The sequence below is a fragment of the Dipodomys spectabilis genome, unplaced genomic scaffold (genome assembly GCF_019054845.1).
Source record: "Dipodomys spectabilis isolate Male_0828 unplaced genomic scaffold, ASM1905484v1 ptg000043l, whole genome shotgun sequence".
Taxonomy (NCBI): Eukaryota; Metazoa; Chordata; class Mammalia; order Rodentia; family Heteromyidae; genus Dipodomys; species Dipodomys spectabilis.
Genome location: NW_024870720.1, coordinates 7,305,729 through 7,324,244, shown reverse-complemented (window position 1 = coordinate 7,324,244; position 18,516 = coordinate 7,305,729). Strand labels below are relative to the sequence as shown.

The following is an 18,516-nucleotide window of genomic DNA, read 5'->3' as shown; positions in this document are numbered from 1 at the left end:
CTCCGGTTTTCTGGTGGCTTGTTGGAGATAAGAGTCTCACAGTCTTTCCTGCCAGGGCTGGCTTTGAACCGAAATCCTCAGATCTCAGCCTCCTGAGTAGTTAGGATTACAGGTATGAGCCATGGGCGCCTGGCGCCATAAGACTCTTATCTCTAATTAACCACCAAAAAGCTAGAAGTAGAGCTATGGCTCAAGTGGTGAGCACCAGCCTTGAGAGAAAAAGCTAAGGGTCAGTGCCAGGCCCCGAGTTTAAACTCTGGTACCAGGACAAAACCCAAAAAATCAGCTCTTAGAGTTAATACAAGTGCGTGTAGTTACTAGGAGACAAAAGAAGCAAAGAAGTATAGGACAAGGGACTCTGGCAGCACTGGAGAACAGGGCCTAGAACTTGACCATCTGTGTTCCTAGAAGGCAGTGACTGGACTATATTCTTTGCCTCAGTTTCCCCATTTGTAAACAGAAAAGATCTCTAAGGACCTTTCTTGCTTAGAAATTCCAACTCAATAACCCTTAGGAACGAGAAAATCAATAGTAAGGGCTGGGAAGGTGGCTCAGTGGTAGAGCGCTTGCCTTGCATGCCCAAGGCCCTGGGTTCGATTCCTCAGCACCACATAAGCAAAAAGAAAAAAAGTTGGAAGTGTCGCTGTGGCTCAAGTGGTAGAGCGCTAGCCTTGAGCTGAAGAGCTAAGGGACAGCGCCCGGGCCCAGAGTTCCGGCCCCAAGACTGGAATCCCCCCCCCCCCCAAAAAAAAGAAAATCAATAGTAAGTTGTAAAACAAATACTCCAATTAGCCCTGAATCATTTTTCATAGGAGCTTTCATTTCTCTCATGAAAATGCTTTGTTGCTATATTTTGGGGACTTATCATTAACATCCTTTTCCTAAAAGGTAGAAAATCGTGTCAAAATATTCTGAGATAATTACACTTGAACAGGCCCTGGTGCTTAGTCCATTGGTGCTATAGGGCTTTGAGGGGGGATGAATAGACGCCCCTTTCTGCCCAAGTGCATGGCACTCAACCCAATGGCCTGTGACATTGACCTCTGCTCTAGATTGCCAGATGTATGTGGTGCCTGGCTGAGTTAGGCTCTGTTTCTACTGGCAGCAGAATTGGGGCACAGAGTTGGTCTCCCTGAGGACCCTGCCCTGCAGAATCCGGAATTGTCCTCAAGACTTGTATCTTCTAAAGAAAGCTGCAGAGTGTTAGATCTGCAGAGAATTGTTTTACATTGAGGTAGAGCCCACTGCTTCAGGGTCAGGCCCTCATAATCCCATCTTGTCTTTCTTTCCACCGGCCAACTGCAGAAGGCACTGCTTGAGAAAAGGGAGAGGAATGAGGAGAAATGTCTCCTCAGAAGAAATCTCCAAGAGCCTTGCAAACTGCTCAGCTTTGTTTTTTGGCCTTTTTCCATTCAGTCTTGTTACAGAGTAAAAGGAGCATTTCAGAATAAAGTACTACCATCAGGAAACTTGAAGCAGCTCTTTTAGAACTGTTCCCTATATAAAGAATGCAGCAGAATCTTTTTGCACTTTGAGGACTGGATCATCTTTGTGTACTCAAATTATAATTATTAATATTATTATTATTATTTTCCAGTTCTGTGGATTGAACTCAGGGCCTGGCACTGTCCCTCAGCTTCTTTTTGCTCAAGGCTAGCACTCTACCACTGGAGCCACAAGTACCACTTCTGGCTTTTTCTGTTTATGTGGTACTGAGGAATCAAACCTAGGGCTTCATGCATGCTAGGCAAGTACTCTACCACTAAGCCACATTCCCAGTCCCTCCTCAGATTATTTTGTTCTGTTCTTTTTTTTTTTTTTTTTTGGGTTGGTCATGGGGCTTGAACTCTGGGCCTGGGCGCTGTCCCTCAGCTCTTCAGCTCAAGGCGAGCGCTCTACCACTTGAGCTACAGCACCACTTCCAGTTTTCTGGTGGTTTATTGGAGATAGGAGTCTCACGGTCTCTCCTGCCCGGGCTGGCTTTGAACCGCGATCCTCAGATCTCAGCCTCCTGAGTAGCTAGGATTACAGGCGTGAGCCACCAGCGCCCGGCTAGATTATTTTGTTCTTAAACTCTCCTCACTCCAGTCCTGGGGCTTGAACGTGGCCTGGGCACTGTCCCTGAGCTTCTTTTGCTTAAGGCTAGCACTCTACTGCTTGAGCCACAGCACCACTTCTGGCTTTTTCTGAGTAGTTTATTGGTGATAGGAGTATCACAGGCTTTCCTGCCTGGGCTGGCTTTGAACCATGATTCTCAGATCTCAGCCTCCTGCATAGGATTACAGGGGTGAGCCACTGGCACCTGGCTTTTTTTTTTTTTCAAAGTCTTGTTATGTAACCCAGGCTGGCCAGGATCTTACTACATAGTCTAGGCTGACCTGGAATTTCCTCTATAGCCCAAACTGGCTTCAAACTCTTCATCTTTCTTCCTCAGCCTCCCAAGTACTGAGTTTATAGGTGAGAACCACCATGCCTGTCTTGTTCTCAAACTTTATTTAAAAAGGGTATGGGGGGAGGGCAGGCTGGGAAGGTAGCTACATGGTAGAGCACTTGTCTTGCATGCATGAGGCCCTGGGTTCGATTCCTCAGCACCACATAAACAGAGTCCTAGCCTTGAGCTGAAGAGCTGAGGGACAGAGCCTAGGCCCAGAGTTCAGGCCCATGACCAGCAAAAAAAAAAAAAAGAAAAAGAAAAAGGGTATGAGGGCTGGGAAGGTGGCTCAGTGGTAGAGCACTTGCCTTGCATGCACAAGGTCCTGGGTTCGATTCCTCAGCACCACATAAGCAGAAAAAAAAGCCAGAAGTGGCGCTGTGGCTCAAGTGGTAGAGCACCGCCTTGAGCTGAAGAGCTGAGGGACAGCGCCCAGGCCAAGAGTTCAGGCCCCACGACCAGACCACCAGACCCCCCCCCCCAAAAAAAAAAAGGTATGAGAGAATGAGGGAATAGATGACATGGTGCAAAAGGAAATGTACTGCTGGACGCCGGTGGCTCACGCCTGTAATCCTAGCTACTCAGGAGTCTGAGATCTGAGGATCGCGGTTCAAAGCCAGCCCGGGCAGGAGAGTCTGTGAGACTCTTATCTCCAATAACCACCAGAAAACCAGAAGTGGCGCTGTAGCTCAAGTGGTAGAGCACTAGCCTTGAGCTGAAGAGCTGAGGGACAGTGCCCAAGCCCAGAGTTCAAGCCCCACGACTGACCAAAAGAAAAAAATCAACAAAAAGAAATGTACTTATTACCTGACATATATAAATGTAACCCCACTGTCTATTACCTTGAAAATAATAAAGAAATTTTAATTTTTTTTATTTTTTGGGTCCAGTCGTGGGGCCTGAACTCTGGGCCTGGGCGCTGTCCCTCAGCTCTTCAGCTCAAGGCTAGCGCTCTACCACTTGAGCCACAGCGCCACTTCTGGCTTTTTCTCTTTTTGCTTATGTGGTGCTGAGGAATCGAACCCAGGGCCTCAGGCATGCAAGGCAAGCGCTCTACCACTGAGCCACCTTCCCAGCCCAAGAAATTTTAAAAATAAAAATAAAAAGGATATTAGAGTAACATTAAAAATTCTGTCATTAGATAGTACAACACTCCAACAACAGCAATAACATATTTAAAGGTGACTTTAAATATCCTACAAAAAAATCAACCTTTTTTTTTTTTTTTTTGTCCATTGTGGGGGCCTGAACTCTGGGCCTGGGCTCTGTCCCTCAGCTCTTCAGCTCAAGGCGAGCGCTCTACCACTTGAGCCACAGCACCACTTCTGTCTTTTTCTGCTTATGTGGTGCTGAGGAATTGAACCCAGGGCCTCATGAATGCAAGCACTCTACCACTGAGCCACCTTCCCAGCCCCAAATCAACCTTTTTATATGTGTGTGGCAGTACAGGGCCTTGAACTCAGGACTTGGACTTTGTCCCTTAGTTTTCTTCTTTGTTTATTTTTGGGTTTTGTTCTGCTTAAAGCTGCCACAGCTCTACTTCTGGCTTTTTGATGGTTAAGTGGAGATGAGAGGCTCACAGACTTTCCTGCCCAGGCTGGCTTTGAACTGTGATCCTCAGATTTCATCCTCCTGAGTAGCTAAGATTACATGCATGAGCCACTGGAGCTGTATTTATCTATTTTTTAATTGAGCAAATGGGCAACCAACCTTGGAGAACTTGGTTGAGGAAATTCTTCATCATGTAGATGGCTGTGGTGTCTTCCGTCTTTATGTAGCTATCTGTGAACCAGCCATTCTCAGTAATCAAGATCCGAGGGTTGTTGTATTCTAACTTAATCCAGTTCAGCACTTGTCTCAAATTGAGTGACACATTTTGCCCCATTTTGTCCATGGTGTTCTGAGGCTTGAAATTATTGGGTCCAAAGGAAAAGGCAAAAAAGTCAGCGGTGCCCTTCACCTCCTTTTTCTCTGTGTCTGAGAAAAGAGGTAGAATAGACAGCCACTTCTTTATGTCCTCGGGGTAGTCGCCGTTGCCATGGATGGGGCTAGCAAACCAGCCAAGCACGGAAGCCATGGATTGCTGGCACCTGAGTATATCCATCTGATTTTCCCATCTGTTTGGCTCAATCCAGTGGGACCCCAATGTGATCGATAACCAGCCCTTCTGATGTGGGCGGAAGTTTCTGTTGTAGTTATGCCAAACTTTTGAATGAGCCTAAGGGGGAAAAGTTATTATTATTAAAGTTATTATTATTCTTTTTGGTGCCAGTTCTAAGGCTTGAGCTCAGGGTCCTAGGCACTGTCCCTGAGCTTTTTGCTCAAGGCTAGCACTGTACCACTTGAGCTACAGTTCCATCCACTTCTGGCTTTTTTGGGGTAGTTCATTGGAGATAAGAGGCTCATGGAACTGGGCACTGGTGGCTCATGCCTGTAATCCTAGCTATTCAGGGGGCTGAGATTTGAGAATCATGGTTCAAAACCAGCCCAACTGGTTTTGAGTCTGTGAGACGCTTATCTCCAATAAACTACCCAGAAAAAGCTGGAAGTGGTACTGTGGTTCATGTGATAGAGCACTAGCTTTGAGCAAAAGAAGCTCACAGACAGCACCCATGCCCTGAGTTCAAGCCCTAGGATAGGACTGGCCAAAAAAAAAAAAAAAAAAAATCATGGACTTTATTGACCAGGCTGACGTGAACCACCATCCTCAGATCTTAGCAACCTGAGTAGCTAGGATTACAAAAGTGTGAGCCACTGGCTAAAAATATTATTATAGACTATTGTGCTTACTTATCTTTTGTTGTTGTTGTTTTTGTCTGTAGGGCTTTAACTCATGAAGGTGCTATCTTTGAGCTCTTTTGCTCAAGGCTAGCTCTCTACCACTTGAGCCACAGTCCCATTTCTGGTTTTCTGGTGGTTAATTAGAGATAAGAGTCTCACAGACTTTCCTGCCTGGGCTGGCTTTGTACCACAATCCTCAGAGCTAAGTCTCCTGAGTAGCTATGATTATAGGTGTAAGCTACCAGTGCCTGACCCTCTTTTTATTTGGGGGGCGGGGGGCTTTTTTTTTTTTTTTGCTAAAAGTAGTGTTCTACCACCTGAGCCACACTTTCACATCCTTTTTGTTGTTGTTATTGGATAATTGAAGGTAAGATTTTCACATTGGGCCTGGGAAGGTGGCTCAGTGGTAGAGTGCTTGCCTTGCATGCATGAGGCCTTAGGTTCGATTCCTCAGCATCACATAAGCAGAAAAAGCCAGAAATGGCACTGTGGCTCAAGTGGTAGAACGCTAGTCTTGAGCTGAAGAGCTAAGGGACAGAGCCCAGCCCAGAGTTCAGGCCCCAGGACCGACAAAAACAAACAAACAAAAAAAAAGATTCTCACAGTCTTTCCTGCCTAGGCTGGTTTCAAGCCATGATCCTCAGATCTTAGCCTTTTGGTACCTAAAATAACAAGCATGAGCCGCAAGCGGCTTGGAGTTGTTTTTATAATAGTGGAGTTTGAACTTTAGGTATTGCTTATATTTCCTGAGCGATTGTTCTATCACATGAGCCATGCATCATATTCCGTTTTTGCTTTAGTTATTTTTCTGGTAGGGTCTTGATTTTTTTTTTTTTTTTTGCCCAGGACCAAACTCAGCCCATTGTCTTTCCTACCTATGCCTTCCTAGTAGCTGGTATTACTGGAGCAAACTACCATGCCAGGTTAATTGATAGAGATGGGGTCTTATGAAATCTTTAGCTTGGAAGGACTTAAAATGAGATATTCTCTCTTTTTTTTTTTTTTTCCGTCTGTGGTGGGGCTTGAACTCTGGGCCCAGGTGCTGTCTCTGAGCAATTCAGCTCAAGGCTAGTGCTCTTCCACTTAAGCCACAGTGCCTCTTTCGGTTTTTGAGTGGCTAATTGGAGATAAGAGTCTCACGGGGACTTTTTTGCCCGGAATGGCCTCGAACCGTGATCCTCAGATCTCAACCTCCTGAGTAGCTGGGATTATAGGCATGAGCCACTGGACCCCTGATGGGATACTCTTTTCTGCTTATTGAATAGCTGGAATTATAGAACTGAAACACTGTGCCTGGCTTCACCAGGCTGAAGGTGTTTTAAGATGGTCAAAGGTGTTTATATTGACCCAATTAATGAAACACTGGTGACCTTAGAAGACATAGCTGGGAAACTCGGCTGACTTCCTTCGTGTGTCCCCTCCTCCCTCCTACAGGGTTTCTGAGGTTGTCAGAGGCTAAGTTAACTTCACCTCTGCCAGGCTCTCTTTCTGGGCCTTCTTAGGCAGGGTATGGATGAGACCACTTGGATTACAGGTTTCCTCCCCTACATAAAAGACAGAGGGGCCAGGCATTGGCGGTCATACCTGCAATCCTCGCTACTCAGGAGGCTGAGGATGGCAGTGCAAAGCCAGCCAGGCAGGAAAGTTCACAAGACCCTAACATCCAAATTAACCATCCAAAATCCAGCAGTAGAGCTGTGGCTAGAGTGCTAGCCTTGAGCAAAAAAGCTCAGGGAGAATCCAAGATGGTGGACTAGAGACAGGGCAGTCCCAGAGCTCTGTCTGCTCAGTAAGAAGCACAATTCTCATGGGGCTGGGAAGGTGGCTCAGTGGGAGAATGCCTGCATGAAGCCCTGGGTTTGATTCCTCAGCACCACATAAACAGAAAAGGCCACAAATGGCACTGTGGCTCAAGTGGTAGAGAACTGGCCTTGAGCTGAAGAGCTCAGGGACAGCGCCCCAGCCCCATAATCAACAACAACAACAAAACAGAAAGAAAGAAGAAAAAGAAAGAAAGAGAGAGAGAGAAAGAAAGAAAGAGAAAGGAAGACAGACAAAGCTCTAATCTGGAAATGAAGCTCAAGAGTGGACACCAGGGAAAGGCAAGCAGTCAGAGCCTTGTGCCAATCAAGAAGCATCACACTCGGGGCGCTGGTGGCTCACGCCTGTAATCCTAGCTACTCAGGAAGCTGAGATCTGAGGATCGTGGTTCAAAGCCAGCCCGGGCAGGAGAGACCGTGAGACTCTATCTCCAATAAACCACCAGAAAACCGGAAGTGGCGCTGTAGCTCAAGTGGTAGGACGCTCGCCTTGAGCTGAAGAGCTGAGGGACAGCGCCCAGGCCCAGAGTTCAAGCCCACGACCGACCAAAAAAAAAAAAAAAGAAAGGAAACATCACACTGCCAGGCTCTGGTGGCTCACGCCTGTAATCCTAACTACTCAAGAGGCTGAGATCTGGGGATCATAGTTCAAAGCCAGCCCGACCAGGAAAAGTCCATGAGACTCTTATCTCAAATAAACCACTCAGAAAACTGGAAGTGGCACTGTGGCTCAAGTGGTAGAGTGCTAATCTTGAGCTGAAGAGCTGAGGGACAGGCCCAGGCCCAGAGTTCAAGTCCCACAACCAACAACAACAACAAAAAGAAACATCACACTAATTACTCAGAAAGAAGAGAGAGGGCAAAGGAACTAAGGAGAGATTTCTCAGAAGAAGGGGTAAGAATGACAAAGAAACACATGAGGAAATGCTCAGTATCACTGGCCATAAAGGAAATGCAAATCAAAATAACTCTGAGATTTCTTACCCCAGTTAGATTGATCAACATTGTGAATTCAAATGATGTTGGTGGGAATGTCTTACTGTCTTACTACTGGTGGGAATGTAAACTAGTACAACCACTCTGGTCAGCAGTCTGGAGATTCCTCAAAAAACCAAATATGGCAGGGCGCCAATGACTCCCACCTGTAATCCTAGCTACTCAGGAGTCTGAGATCTGAGGATCATGGTTCAGAGCCAGGGCAGGAAAGTTCATGAGACTTTTTTTTTTTTTTTTTTTTTAACTCAGGGCCTGGGCACTGTCCCTGAGCTTCTTTTGCTCAAGTCTAGCATTTTACTACTTGAGCCACAGTACCACTTCTGGCCTTTTCTGTGTATGTGGTACTGAGGAATGGAACCCAGGGCTTCATGCATGCTAGGCAAGCACTCTACCACTAATCCACATCCTCAGCCCCTGTTTTAGTTTTCTTTTTGTCTTGTTTGTTTACCTGTCTTTTGGAGGGCTAAGGGGGCACAGAAATGAATGGACAAAGGATGAAGCAGCAGCAGTGGTACTCACCAGACACCGTGTTGAAAATGAACTACACAACTTGTGGGTGGAATAAACAGAGCGCAAAGGGGAAGAGGTGACATTACAAAAAATGTATTCATGGGGCTGGGAAGGTGGCTCAGTGGTAGAGCGCTTGCCTTCCATGCATGAGGCTCTGGGTTCAATTCCTCAGCACCACATAAGTAAAAAGAAAAAAGCCGGAAGTGGCGCTGTGGTTCAAGTGGTAGAGCGCTAGCCTTGAGCTGAAGAGCTGAGGGACAGCGCCCAGGCCCAGAGTTCAGGTCCCACGACCGGACTCAAACAAAAAAAAGATTAAAAAAATGTATTCATTACCTGACTAATGTGACTGTAGCCCCTCTCTTCATCACTTTTATATAATGATCAGACAAAACTAAAAAAAATAAAAAGCTCAGGGACAGAGCCTAGATCCTAAGTTTAAGCCCCAGTACCAGCACACACACACACACACACACACACACACACACACACACACACACACACACACACACACACACACACAAGGTGGCACTGCTGAACACAGAAAAACAATGGAAAGAGTGTGAACATTGGGATCAGCACACCTGGCTTGAAGTTCAGAAATTTACTGTGTGGTCTGAGGCAAGTCGCTTAACCTCTTAGTGCGCTCAGCTGTAGAAGGAGACTGGAAATACTGACATCCTTTGGAGGGCTGTGCTCCAATTTGGAGCTACTGCATCTATATGACAAGTGGTATATAGAATGGAGCACATAGACAACCCACCGAGAGATGGACATCACTATCACGCTGTCTTCTAACGGAGGCCAGTGATTACTTTCTAGTCTATTTGACAGGGATTTATGAGGCACTTACTCAATATCAGTGTTTGGCTTGCTCTCCCCAGAGAGATGGAAACATATGGCACAGGAACTTACCAGTGAGGAGCTTCCTTATTGTCAAAGAAGCCTGAGCAGACATGGACGTGCTTTACCTGTGTTATGGCCGCTGCGCTTCCCGAGCATGCGCCTTGCTGGCCTCTGCTTTCTCCCCATGTCTCTTAATTGCCCTTTTATTTGTAAAACTAATGTAATAACACTTGTTATTTTTAACCCACAGACTGTTTTCAATTTTATTTTTTGGTCAGTTGTGGGGCTTGAATTCAGTGCCTGGGCACTATCCTTGAGTTTTTTTGCTCAAGGATAAAGCTCTGCCACTTTGAACCACAGTGCCACTTCTGGGTTTCGGGTGTGCGATTGGAGATGAGAGTCTTATGGACTTTCCTACCTGGCTTTGAACTGTACTCTTCAGATCTCAGCTTCCTGAGCAGGTAAGATTAGAGATATGAGGTACCGGTGCCTGGTCCATTTTTGTTTTTGTTCCAAAGCTTTTCTTTTGCTGGTAACAGCTTTATGTTATATAAACCATCATGTGAAATTACCTCTTGGAGACTGGAAACAATCAAATATGAGCAATGGACTGGAACCTAATCGATCCTGTGGGTCTCACAATGCTCCTCAAATCCTATTAGAACAAATAGGAAGGATACATCTGTTTTATGAAAGAAAAACTAATTTCAGTCACCCCTTGGAAGATTTTTTTTTTCTAGAGGACCATATGCATTGAGGTATTACCTCTAACAGTTCTTACTCTGTTTTCACTGGAAAATCCTAGAATCTTTTAGCACCCAGATGTTCTCAAGCTGGCCTTGAACTTAAGGATGTTCCTGCCTCAGCTTCCCAAGTGCTGGGATTTCAGGCATACGCTACCATGCCCAGCTTTTCTCACAGGTCTTTAAGAATGCTTTCCTCTCAGACAAGTGTTCAGGGTATAATCTTCTCTCTTGACTCCAACCCAAGATTAGGAGTCACAGGAAATCTTTTCTTCCATGGTGTCAGCAATTCTCTTTGTAGACTTTTCTTTTTTCCTTTTTTTTTTTGGAGGGGGGTCAGGGGGGCCGGTTGTGAGGTTTGAACTCTGGGCCTGGCACTGTCTCTGAGCTCTTCAGCTAAAGGCCAGCACTTTACCACTTGAGCCACAGAGCCACTTTCGACTTTTTTAAAGTCTTGAGAATTGCTTTTCTTTTCAATCATGAATCAGAAGCTGCACATTCTTTGCTTGATTCTAAGAGGTCACTCAGTCCTTTGGGAGCTTTAATACTCTCATTTTTTGTTGTTTTTTTTTTGTTGTTGGTCATGGGACTTTCTGAGTCTGGGCTCTGTCCATCAGCTCTTCAGCTCAAGGCCAGTGCTCTACCACTTGAGCCACAGGGCCACTTCAGTTTTCTAGTGGTTAATTGGAGATAAGAGTCTCACAGAGTCTCACAGGTAAGAATCTCCTGCCTGGGCATGGAACTGCGATCTTTAGATCTCAGCCTCTTGAATAGTTAGGATTACAGGCATGAGCCAACAGTGCCTGACTTAGTGCTCTCATCTTTGGAAGACACTGTAAGCAGCAGTTCTCAGGGGATTTGTGTACCTCAGATGTGGAAACTGAAAAGTGCCACACGTGTAAGAGCTGAGCCATAACCTAGCTTCCTACAAACAAGGCACCATCAAGTGCTCCAGGACAAGTACCACAGTCCTGGTAGGACAACAAGCCTAATGGGAAAAATGAACGAGGCTTTTGGGAAATAGAGGTCCTATTGCATTATTGAGCAATTATAGGAACGGTGATCTAACTTGTGGTACAATCTTGCTTCCACCAGTCAGCCACATACAGCTCAGATGGCAGCAGATGCCCACCCGGCCATCTGCTTCCAAGAAAGTGTTTTGGATTCTCATGTGCTTGTATTGTCACACCCCAAGGTGACCTTCGAGTTTCCCTGCTCTCTCTCACCTTTGCTGCTATTTGCTCAGGCTATCAAGGCATCTCCAGTTATCTTTACTCTAGGCTGAAAACGGCCCTCCATTCATAGTAGAGAATGTGGGGGAGGTTTGCTAGGCGGTACTTGTAACTGCATAATGTCTGCCAAATACCAAGGTAAAAAGTTTGTTTCTAGAGGGGCGCTGGTGGCTCATGTCTGTAATCCTAACTACTCAAGAGGCTGAGATCTGAGGATTAGCGTTCAAAGCCAGCCAGCCAGGAAAATCTGTGAGACTCTTTTCTCCAATCAGCCACCCAAAAACTAGAAGTGGAGCTGTGGCTCAAAGTGGTAGAGTACTAGCCTTCAGCAAAAATGCTCAGGGACAATGCCCAAACCCTGAGATCAAGCCTCACAACTGGAAATTTTTTAAAAAATTTGTTTCTGGGAGTTGGGTGCTGGTGGTTTATGCTTATAATTCTAGCAACTCAGGAAGCTGAGATCTGAGGTTCCTGGTTCAAAATCAGCTTGTGAAAAAATGTCTGTGAGACTGTGTCCAATGAACCACCAAAAAGAAGTGGAGCTGTGGCTCAGGTAGTAGAGTGTCAGCCTTGAATGAAGAAAGCTAAGGTACAGCCCCCAGGCCTTGAGTTCAAGCCCCAGGACTGGCATGCGCGTGTGCGCGCGCGACGCGCGCGGCCCCCCCCCCCCCCCCACGCATGCGCACACACAGAGCTCTTGAACAAAGCTGGGATTTCTGTGAGCCTTCTTTGTAGAATGTTGAGACCACAGAAATGGTAGGGAATTGCAATCTGAGCCCGGCCATCTTGCACAATAGCCATCCTACGGATTTCCCAAGGTTGCAGTGTATCTTGTTACAAGGCCATCTACCTTTGGAATGATTGATTGAAGGGAGGCTCAACCTTTGTTCAGTAGGTTAACCAAGAGCTCAGCTGCGTTTTCCTTTCTAGCTAGCCAGTTCTCAGGCTTGATGTCCTTGAGAGATATAATCCTAGCTACTCAGGGGGCTGAGATCTGAGGATCAAGGTTCAAAGCCAGCACAGGAAAGCCTGTGACACTCTTATCTCCAGTTAACCACCAAAAAGCCAGAAGTGGAGGTATAGATCAAGTGGTAAAGCTCCAGCCTTGAGTGACAAAACTAAGGAAACGTGCCCTGAGTTGAAGCTGGCAGAGAGGGGCAGGGGTGGGGGGAATGAAAAGAAGAGAGAAGAGGGAGGGAGGAGAGAGAAAGAGAGCTCTAATATCTCATTCCCATTCATTTTCCTCCTCAGATACCCCTGGAAGTCCAGACTCAGATAAATTCAGTGCATGATAGGAAAGAAATAAGATAGCAGGCTAAGGTTTAGAATGGAGATGGAGAGGATTAGAAGGGAGGAAGATAATGTGGGACAGTTGGTGGATAGGATAATTGAAAGGAAAGGAACCATTTGAACATAGTACTCATAGATGTTTGGAGTCAATAGTTTAGTCCCCTTGTGTCTGACACGGAGTGCAAAAAAAATGCTCTAGAGAATTGGTGGTGAAGATTGAATAGGTAAGATAGCCAAAGAATGGACATTTGAAGTCGTCTGGAAGCTTGTTGTGGAAAAATACTGGTGGCGATCAGTGTGGCATTTAGGGTGTTTTATGGGGACCTGCTGGCCTCAGGGTGTAATGAAAGCTAAGAAGGCCTGAGTGGATAACTGGAAGGATTCCCTCAGGATTTAGAAAGAAACCATTCAAGTTGTAAGTGGACATATGACTCAAGTGGTAGAGTGTCAACCTTAAGTGTGAAAGTTAAGTCAGATGCTCACACCTATAAGCCTAGCTATTCAGGAGGCTGATATCTGAGGATAGTGATATGAAGCCAACCTGGGCAGGAAAGTCCATGAGACTCATCATCAATTAATTAAGCACCAAAAAACCAGAAGTGGTGCTATGGCTCAAGTGGTAGAGTGCCAGCTTTGAGTGAAAAAGCTAAGGGAAGATGCCCAGGCCCTATATTCAAGCCCTAATACACACAAAACCAAAACCAAATCAAGTGAGAGTATGAGGCCTGAGTTCTAGCTCCTAAATTGGCATACACCACACCTCGACATACCCACAATAATTGGAGAGAATTGTTTGAAAAAGTCTCTGACTGTGGATATAACTGCTATCCCTCTTCAGATTGCCTCAAACTCTAAAGATCTCTAAGGAATGTACAGGAATGTAAAGGTAAGTTCAGTGATAATGAGGTGTTAAAGAAGGTAAAGGAGGAGACCTGCAATATACACTCATTCACCAGGAAAGAAGAACCAACAGTAAACCCTGCCTTCCTCCTAAGGCCTAGTCACATAGTATCTGGTTACCATAGGGCCCTGAGAACAGCCAAGTAATGGCTCCCTTAATACTAGAATCCTAAATACTGAAAGATTCTGAGTTTCATCAACATTTTAAAGTAGCATTATCAGATTACTAAAATGACTTTATTTATTGGTGTGTGTGTGTGTGTGTGTGTGTGTGTGTCTCCTGGGGGGCTTGAACTCAGGGCATAGGTGATGTTCTTGGCCTTTTTTTTTTTTTTTTTTTTGGTCAATTACAAGCCTTGAACTCTGGACCTGGATGCTGTCCCTGAGCTTTTTTTGCTCAAGGCTAGTGCTCAACCACTTTGAGCCAAAGAGATACTTCTGGTTTTGGGGTGGTTTAATTGGAGGTAAGAGTCTACTTGTCCTGTCCGGGCTGGCTTTGAACCACAATCCTCAGGTCTCAGCCTCCTGAGTAGCTAGGATTACAGGCCTGAGTCACCAGTACCCAGCCTTGAACAGTTCTTTTGAGTTTTTTAAAAAAATTATTATAAGCTGATGTTCAGAGGTGTTACCATTACATGTCAAGCAATGAGTACATTTATTTTTGGACAATGTTACCCCTTCCCTCTCTCCCTGCTTTTCCCCTCTCATCCTCACCCACATGATGTATAATTCATTTTCAACACAGTGCCTAATGAGTATCCCTGCTGCACTTGTTCACCCTTTGACCTTCAATTTCTGGGATCCCCCTTTCCCTCCCAAAGACAGATAAACAAACAAGAAAAAAAAGAAAACAAAAACAACAAAAAGGAAAAACCTGTTGTTTCCATTTGCTGGAGCCTTGAGCATTTTTGCTTGAGGCTAGTAGTCTATCACTTGAGCCAGGGCTCTACTTCCAGCTTTTTGCTGGTTAATTGGAAATAAGGGTGAACTACTTGAATTATTTCCATGACTTGCTCCTTCTTGGCTAATAAGTGAGAGGCTCTTTCTAGTTGCATCATCCTAGTCTTGTACAGCAACAGACTTGCTAATATTCAGTAACTTCAATTTCAACTTTTTCTTTGAGCATAGACTACTTTTATGAACTTTCCTAATGCTGAGATTTCTCAGCAAAACTTTATATCTGCCATTAAATGCCTGATACTACAAAGTAGGATGACATTTCCCGGAGTTGTCACTGTATCACATCTAGCGCCATTTCTATTACTAACAATATATTTTGATCTCTAGTTGGAGATCAAATTTTCATGTATGAGAGTGTCAAAGCTGTTTAAATAGGGCCACAATATTTTTCTATGAGTATTTATAATTACATTTATTTAAACTGTTGTTAATCATTCACTGAAATAGCACTTTTTTTCTACTTAATGGTTAGAAAAAGTAAACATGACTCTCTTAAAGGTTTTCAAATACCAATTTTAACCTACAAATCCATGGCTCTTACAAGTTACAAAGTTATTCTCATTGTAGAGCCTGTCCTAAGAAATTCTTCTCTACAAGTAGTTTTCATCAGTTATTTAAATTTGTTTAAAGTATTTATGGCTGTGCAGTGGAGCCTCACGCCTGTAATCCTAGTTACTCAGGAGGCTGAGATCTGAGGATTATGGTTCAAAGCCAACCCAGGAAGGAAAGTCTGTAAAACTCTTGTGTCCCATTAACCACTAGAAAACTGGAAGTGGTGCTGTCATTCCAAGTGGTAGATAGAGTACTAGCCTTGAGCAAAAGAGCTCAGAGACAGGTCCCAGGCCCTGAGTTCAAACCCCATGACCAACCAAAAACCAGAAATCTATAATTGATATGCATGTATTGAAAAGACTGTTATGTTTAAGTGGTGTATATATATGGTATGTGTGTATGTGTGCATAAATATATGCATATATGTGTATATGTAGTGTGTACATGTATGTAGTGTTCACAATGCATTTCCATTCTATTGTGAACTTATTTATGTATTATTATGATTATTTTGTGAATCCTGAACTCAGGGCTTGGGGACTGTCCCTGAGCCTCTTTGTGCTCAAGACTAACTACCACATGAGCCACAGCAACTCTTCTGGCTTTTTCTGAGTGGTTTATTGGAGGTAAGAGTCTCATGGACTTTCCTGCCTGGCTGGCTTCGAAATGCAGTCTGCAGATCTTAGCCTCCTCAGTAGCTAGGATTACAGACATGAGCCACCAGTGCCCAGATCTACCCCAGTTTTAAATCCTTTCTCAGAAAGGTAGGTATTCCTTAAATTGGAAATAATCAATATTGGTACCTGTGGCTCATTCCTGTAATCCCAGATACTCAGAAGACTGAGATCCAGGATTTGCAGATCGAATCTAGCAGAAGCAAGAAAAGTCTCAAAGATTATTATCTCTAACCACCAAAAGCCAGAAGTGGAGCTGTGGTTCCAGTGGTAGAGTACTAGCCTTGAGTGAAAAAAAATGAGACAGCCCCAAGGCTGTGAGTTCAGAGTCCTAGTACTGATACACACACAGACAAAAACAAAAAAGAATCGATTTCATTCTTTGTTGGATACCTAACACAGGGTTAGCTTTATCCAAGCTTTTCCAATGGAATGGTGCCAAGTACTGTTCAAAGTTCCTCAAAGTGATGGAAAAATAGGGAAGAAGTGAAGGCTTATCCACACTGAGAAACGAGTCAGTGAGGCTATGACCTATAGTCAAGTTTCCCAACATTTCTTGACCCAAGAACCTCTTTCACAGTATTAAGCAATCACATAATCCTTCCTTGAGGAATTTAGACAATCATTTCATCATTTGTGTGGTGTACAAAAAAAGTGTTGACATACATTTCATTTTTTAGAAAATTGTATTATAAAGTTCATTTAGGATAAATTTAAATATTCATAGAATAAATTATTAAGTTAAAATGTTAATGATAAACATAAATATTGGCATTTCCCCACCTTATAAATCATACAAACAGGTGCCATTGGCTCATGCCTGTAATCTTAGCTACACAGGAGGCTGAGATCTGAAGACTGAGATTTAGAGACAGGAAAGGCAGGAAAATCTGTGAGACTCTTTTCTTCATTTAACCACCAAAAGCTGGAAGTGGAACTGTGACTCAAGTGGTAGAGTACTAGCCTGGTGCAAAAAAGCTCTGGGACAGCAGCTAGGTCCTGAGTTCAGAACCAGAATCAGCGTATGCACATACAAATAATACACATTATTTAAATTCTTTTACTTATGTAAGAAGAAGCTCTATCATGTTTTGTTTTTTTAAGTGGTAGAATAATTATCTAGAAGCAAGTGTGAGGTTCTAAATTGAAACCCCAGTTGTGCAAACAAACACAAAAAAGCCATACATAGAAGATCATGTGATACTCTCATATGCAAGCAAACAAGTACAAACCAAAAACTCAGAAAAATAAAACCCAGTGTAAAGTGACACAGAAAATGGACTTTTTGGCCTGAGGTTGTGTGTGTGTGTGTGTGTGTGTGTGTGTGTGTGTAAGAGAGAGAGAGACAGAGACAGAGACAGAGAGAGAGAGACAGAGACAGAAATGATACTATAGAATAAAAAATGCATACAAATTTCTTGGTTTGTCTGGAATCTTGAATTTTGTTATTTAAAAAGGACACATTTTTTAAAAGAAAGTTAAGCATTTTGTTCATGAATAACTAATGGCTAGTGAGAGAGAAATGGCTTGGGTATCTCTGTCAAGTATTTCATGAAAATCAGAAAGCCAGTAGTAGGAAAGTTTATTCATAGTCTGTGAAAGGACAAACTGGGTGTAATCAAGTTGATAATGATATGTTATTTCTTCTTTTAACAGTAAAGGAAAAATTTTTTTGAGACAAAGTCTTATAATAGCTCAGGCTGGCCTTGAACATATGATCCTATAGTATCAACCTTCAGGCAATGCTGGGATTATAGACATGAACCACCACACTTGACTTTTTTTTTTTTTTTTCAGTAGTGGGGTTTGAACTGTGGGCCTGGGCGCTGTCCTTGAGCAATTCAGCTCAAGGACAGCACTCTACCACTTGAGCCACAGCCTTGACTCTTTTTAAAAAAAATTTTTTTAAAGGCTTTCTAAATATTTTTATTTGTTTTCTTGAGGCCTTATACAGACTAGGCAAATGGTCTACCACTGAGCTACATTCCTAGCTCTAAATCATTATTTCTTCTCTAAAGACACCGTAGTCTGTAAATTGATTTTGCGATTATGCATTCACTTTATAGGTAGGTCCAGTGATAATCTCCTTGATACAATTTGGTGCAATTGTCATTTTTCTGCTTCGGCACTGGTTATATCTGAATACTTTGTGTTTCACGCCTTTACTCAGTGTCAGTTACAGGTTTAAGTCAGTGTTTTTCAAGAAGTGGAGGAAAGGGGAAGAATCTTGACAACCAAGGAGACATTTGGCAATGTCTAGACTCAGGAGTGGGGGTGAGGGCGTGAGATGGAGGCTGGGGTGGAGCCAGGAAGTCTGCTAAACACCCCACAATGTCCAGCCTAGCCCACCACAACAAAGAGTTATCCAGTACATACTGTCCAGGTTGAGAAATCCTTGTGCTTTATAAACAGTGTACATCTATGAAAGCCATGAAAACAAACGTGGAGGCTGGCTGTGTTTAATGAAGTAATAAACTGAGCAAGTAACTGCTTCATGAGCAAACTCATTTCCCCTAGTGTCTCTGTGCATGTTTACTCAGAAGCTCCAAAGCTTTCATTTTATGGGAGAAATATACACATCGAAATGATGATATGTACTTATTAATTTAAAAATAAAAATGAAGGGTGGGAGTGCAGCCTGGCAATAGAGCACCTGCTGGTATATGCGAAGGGCCTGAGTTCAACCCCAGTATCACAGAAAGAGAGAAAAAGAAAGAAAGAAAGAAAGAGAAAGAAAGAAAGGAAGGAAGGAAGGAAGAAAGAAAGAAAGAGAGAGAAAGAAAG

The 18,516-nt window shown here is 43.8% G+C and overlaps 1 protein-coding gene across 1 annotated transcript in view; it reads right to left on the bottom strand.

The window, feature by feature from the left end:
* Klb (klotho beta) overlaps nt 1–18,516 on the bottom strand; it is a 34,143-nt gene that overhangs the window by 7,958 nt on the left and 7,669 nt on the right. The window contains exon 2 of the mRNA XM_042678262.1: nt 4,142–4,649. Within this exon, the coding sequence (XP_042534196.1) occupies nt 4,142–4,649 (508 nt within the window). The remainder of the gene's footprint in view (nt 1–4,141; nt 4,650–18,516) is intronic.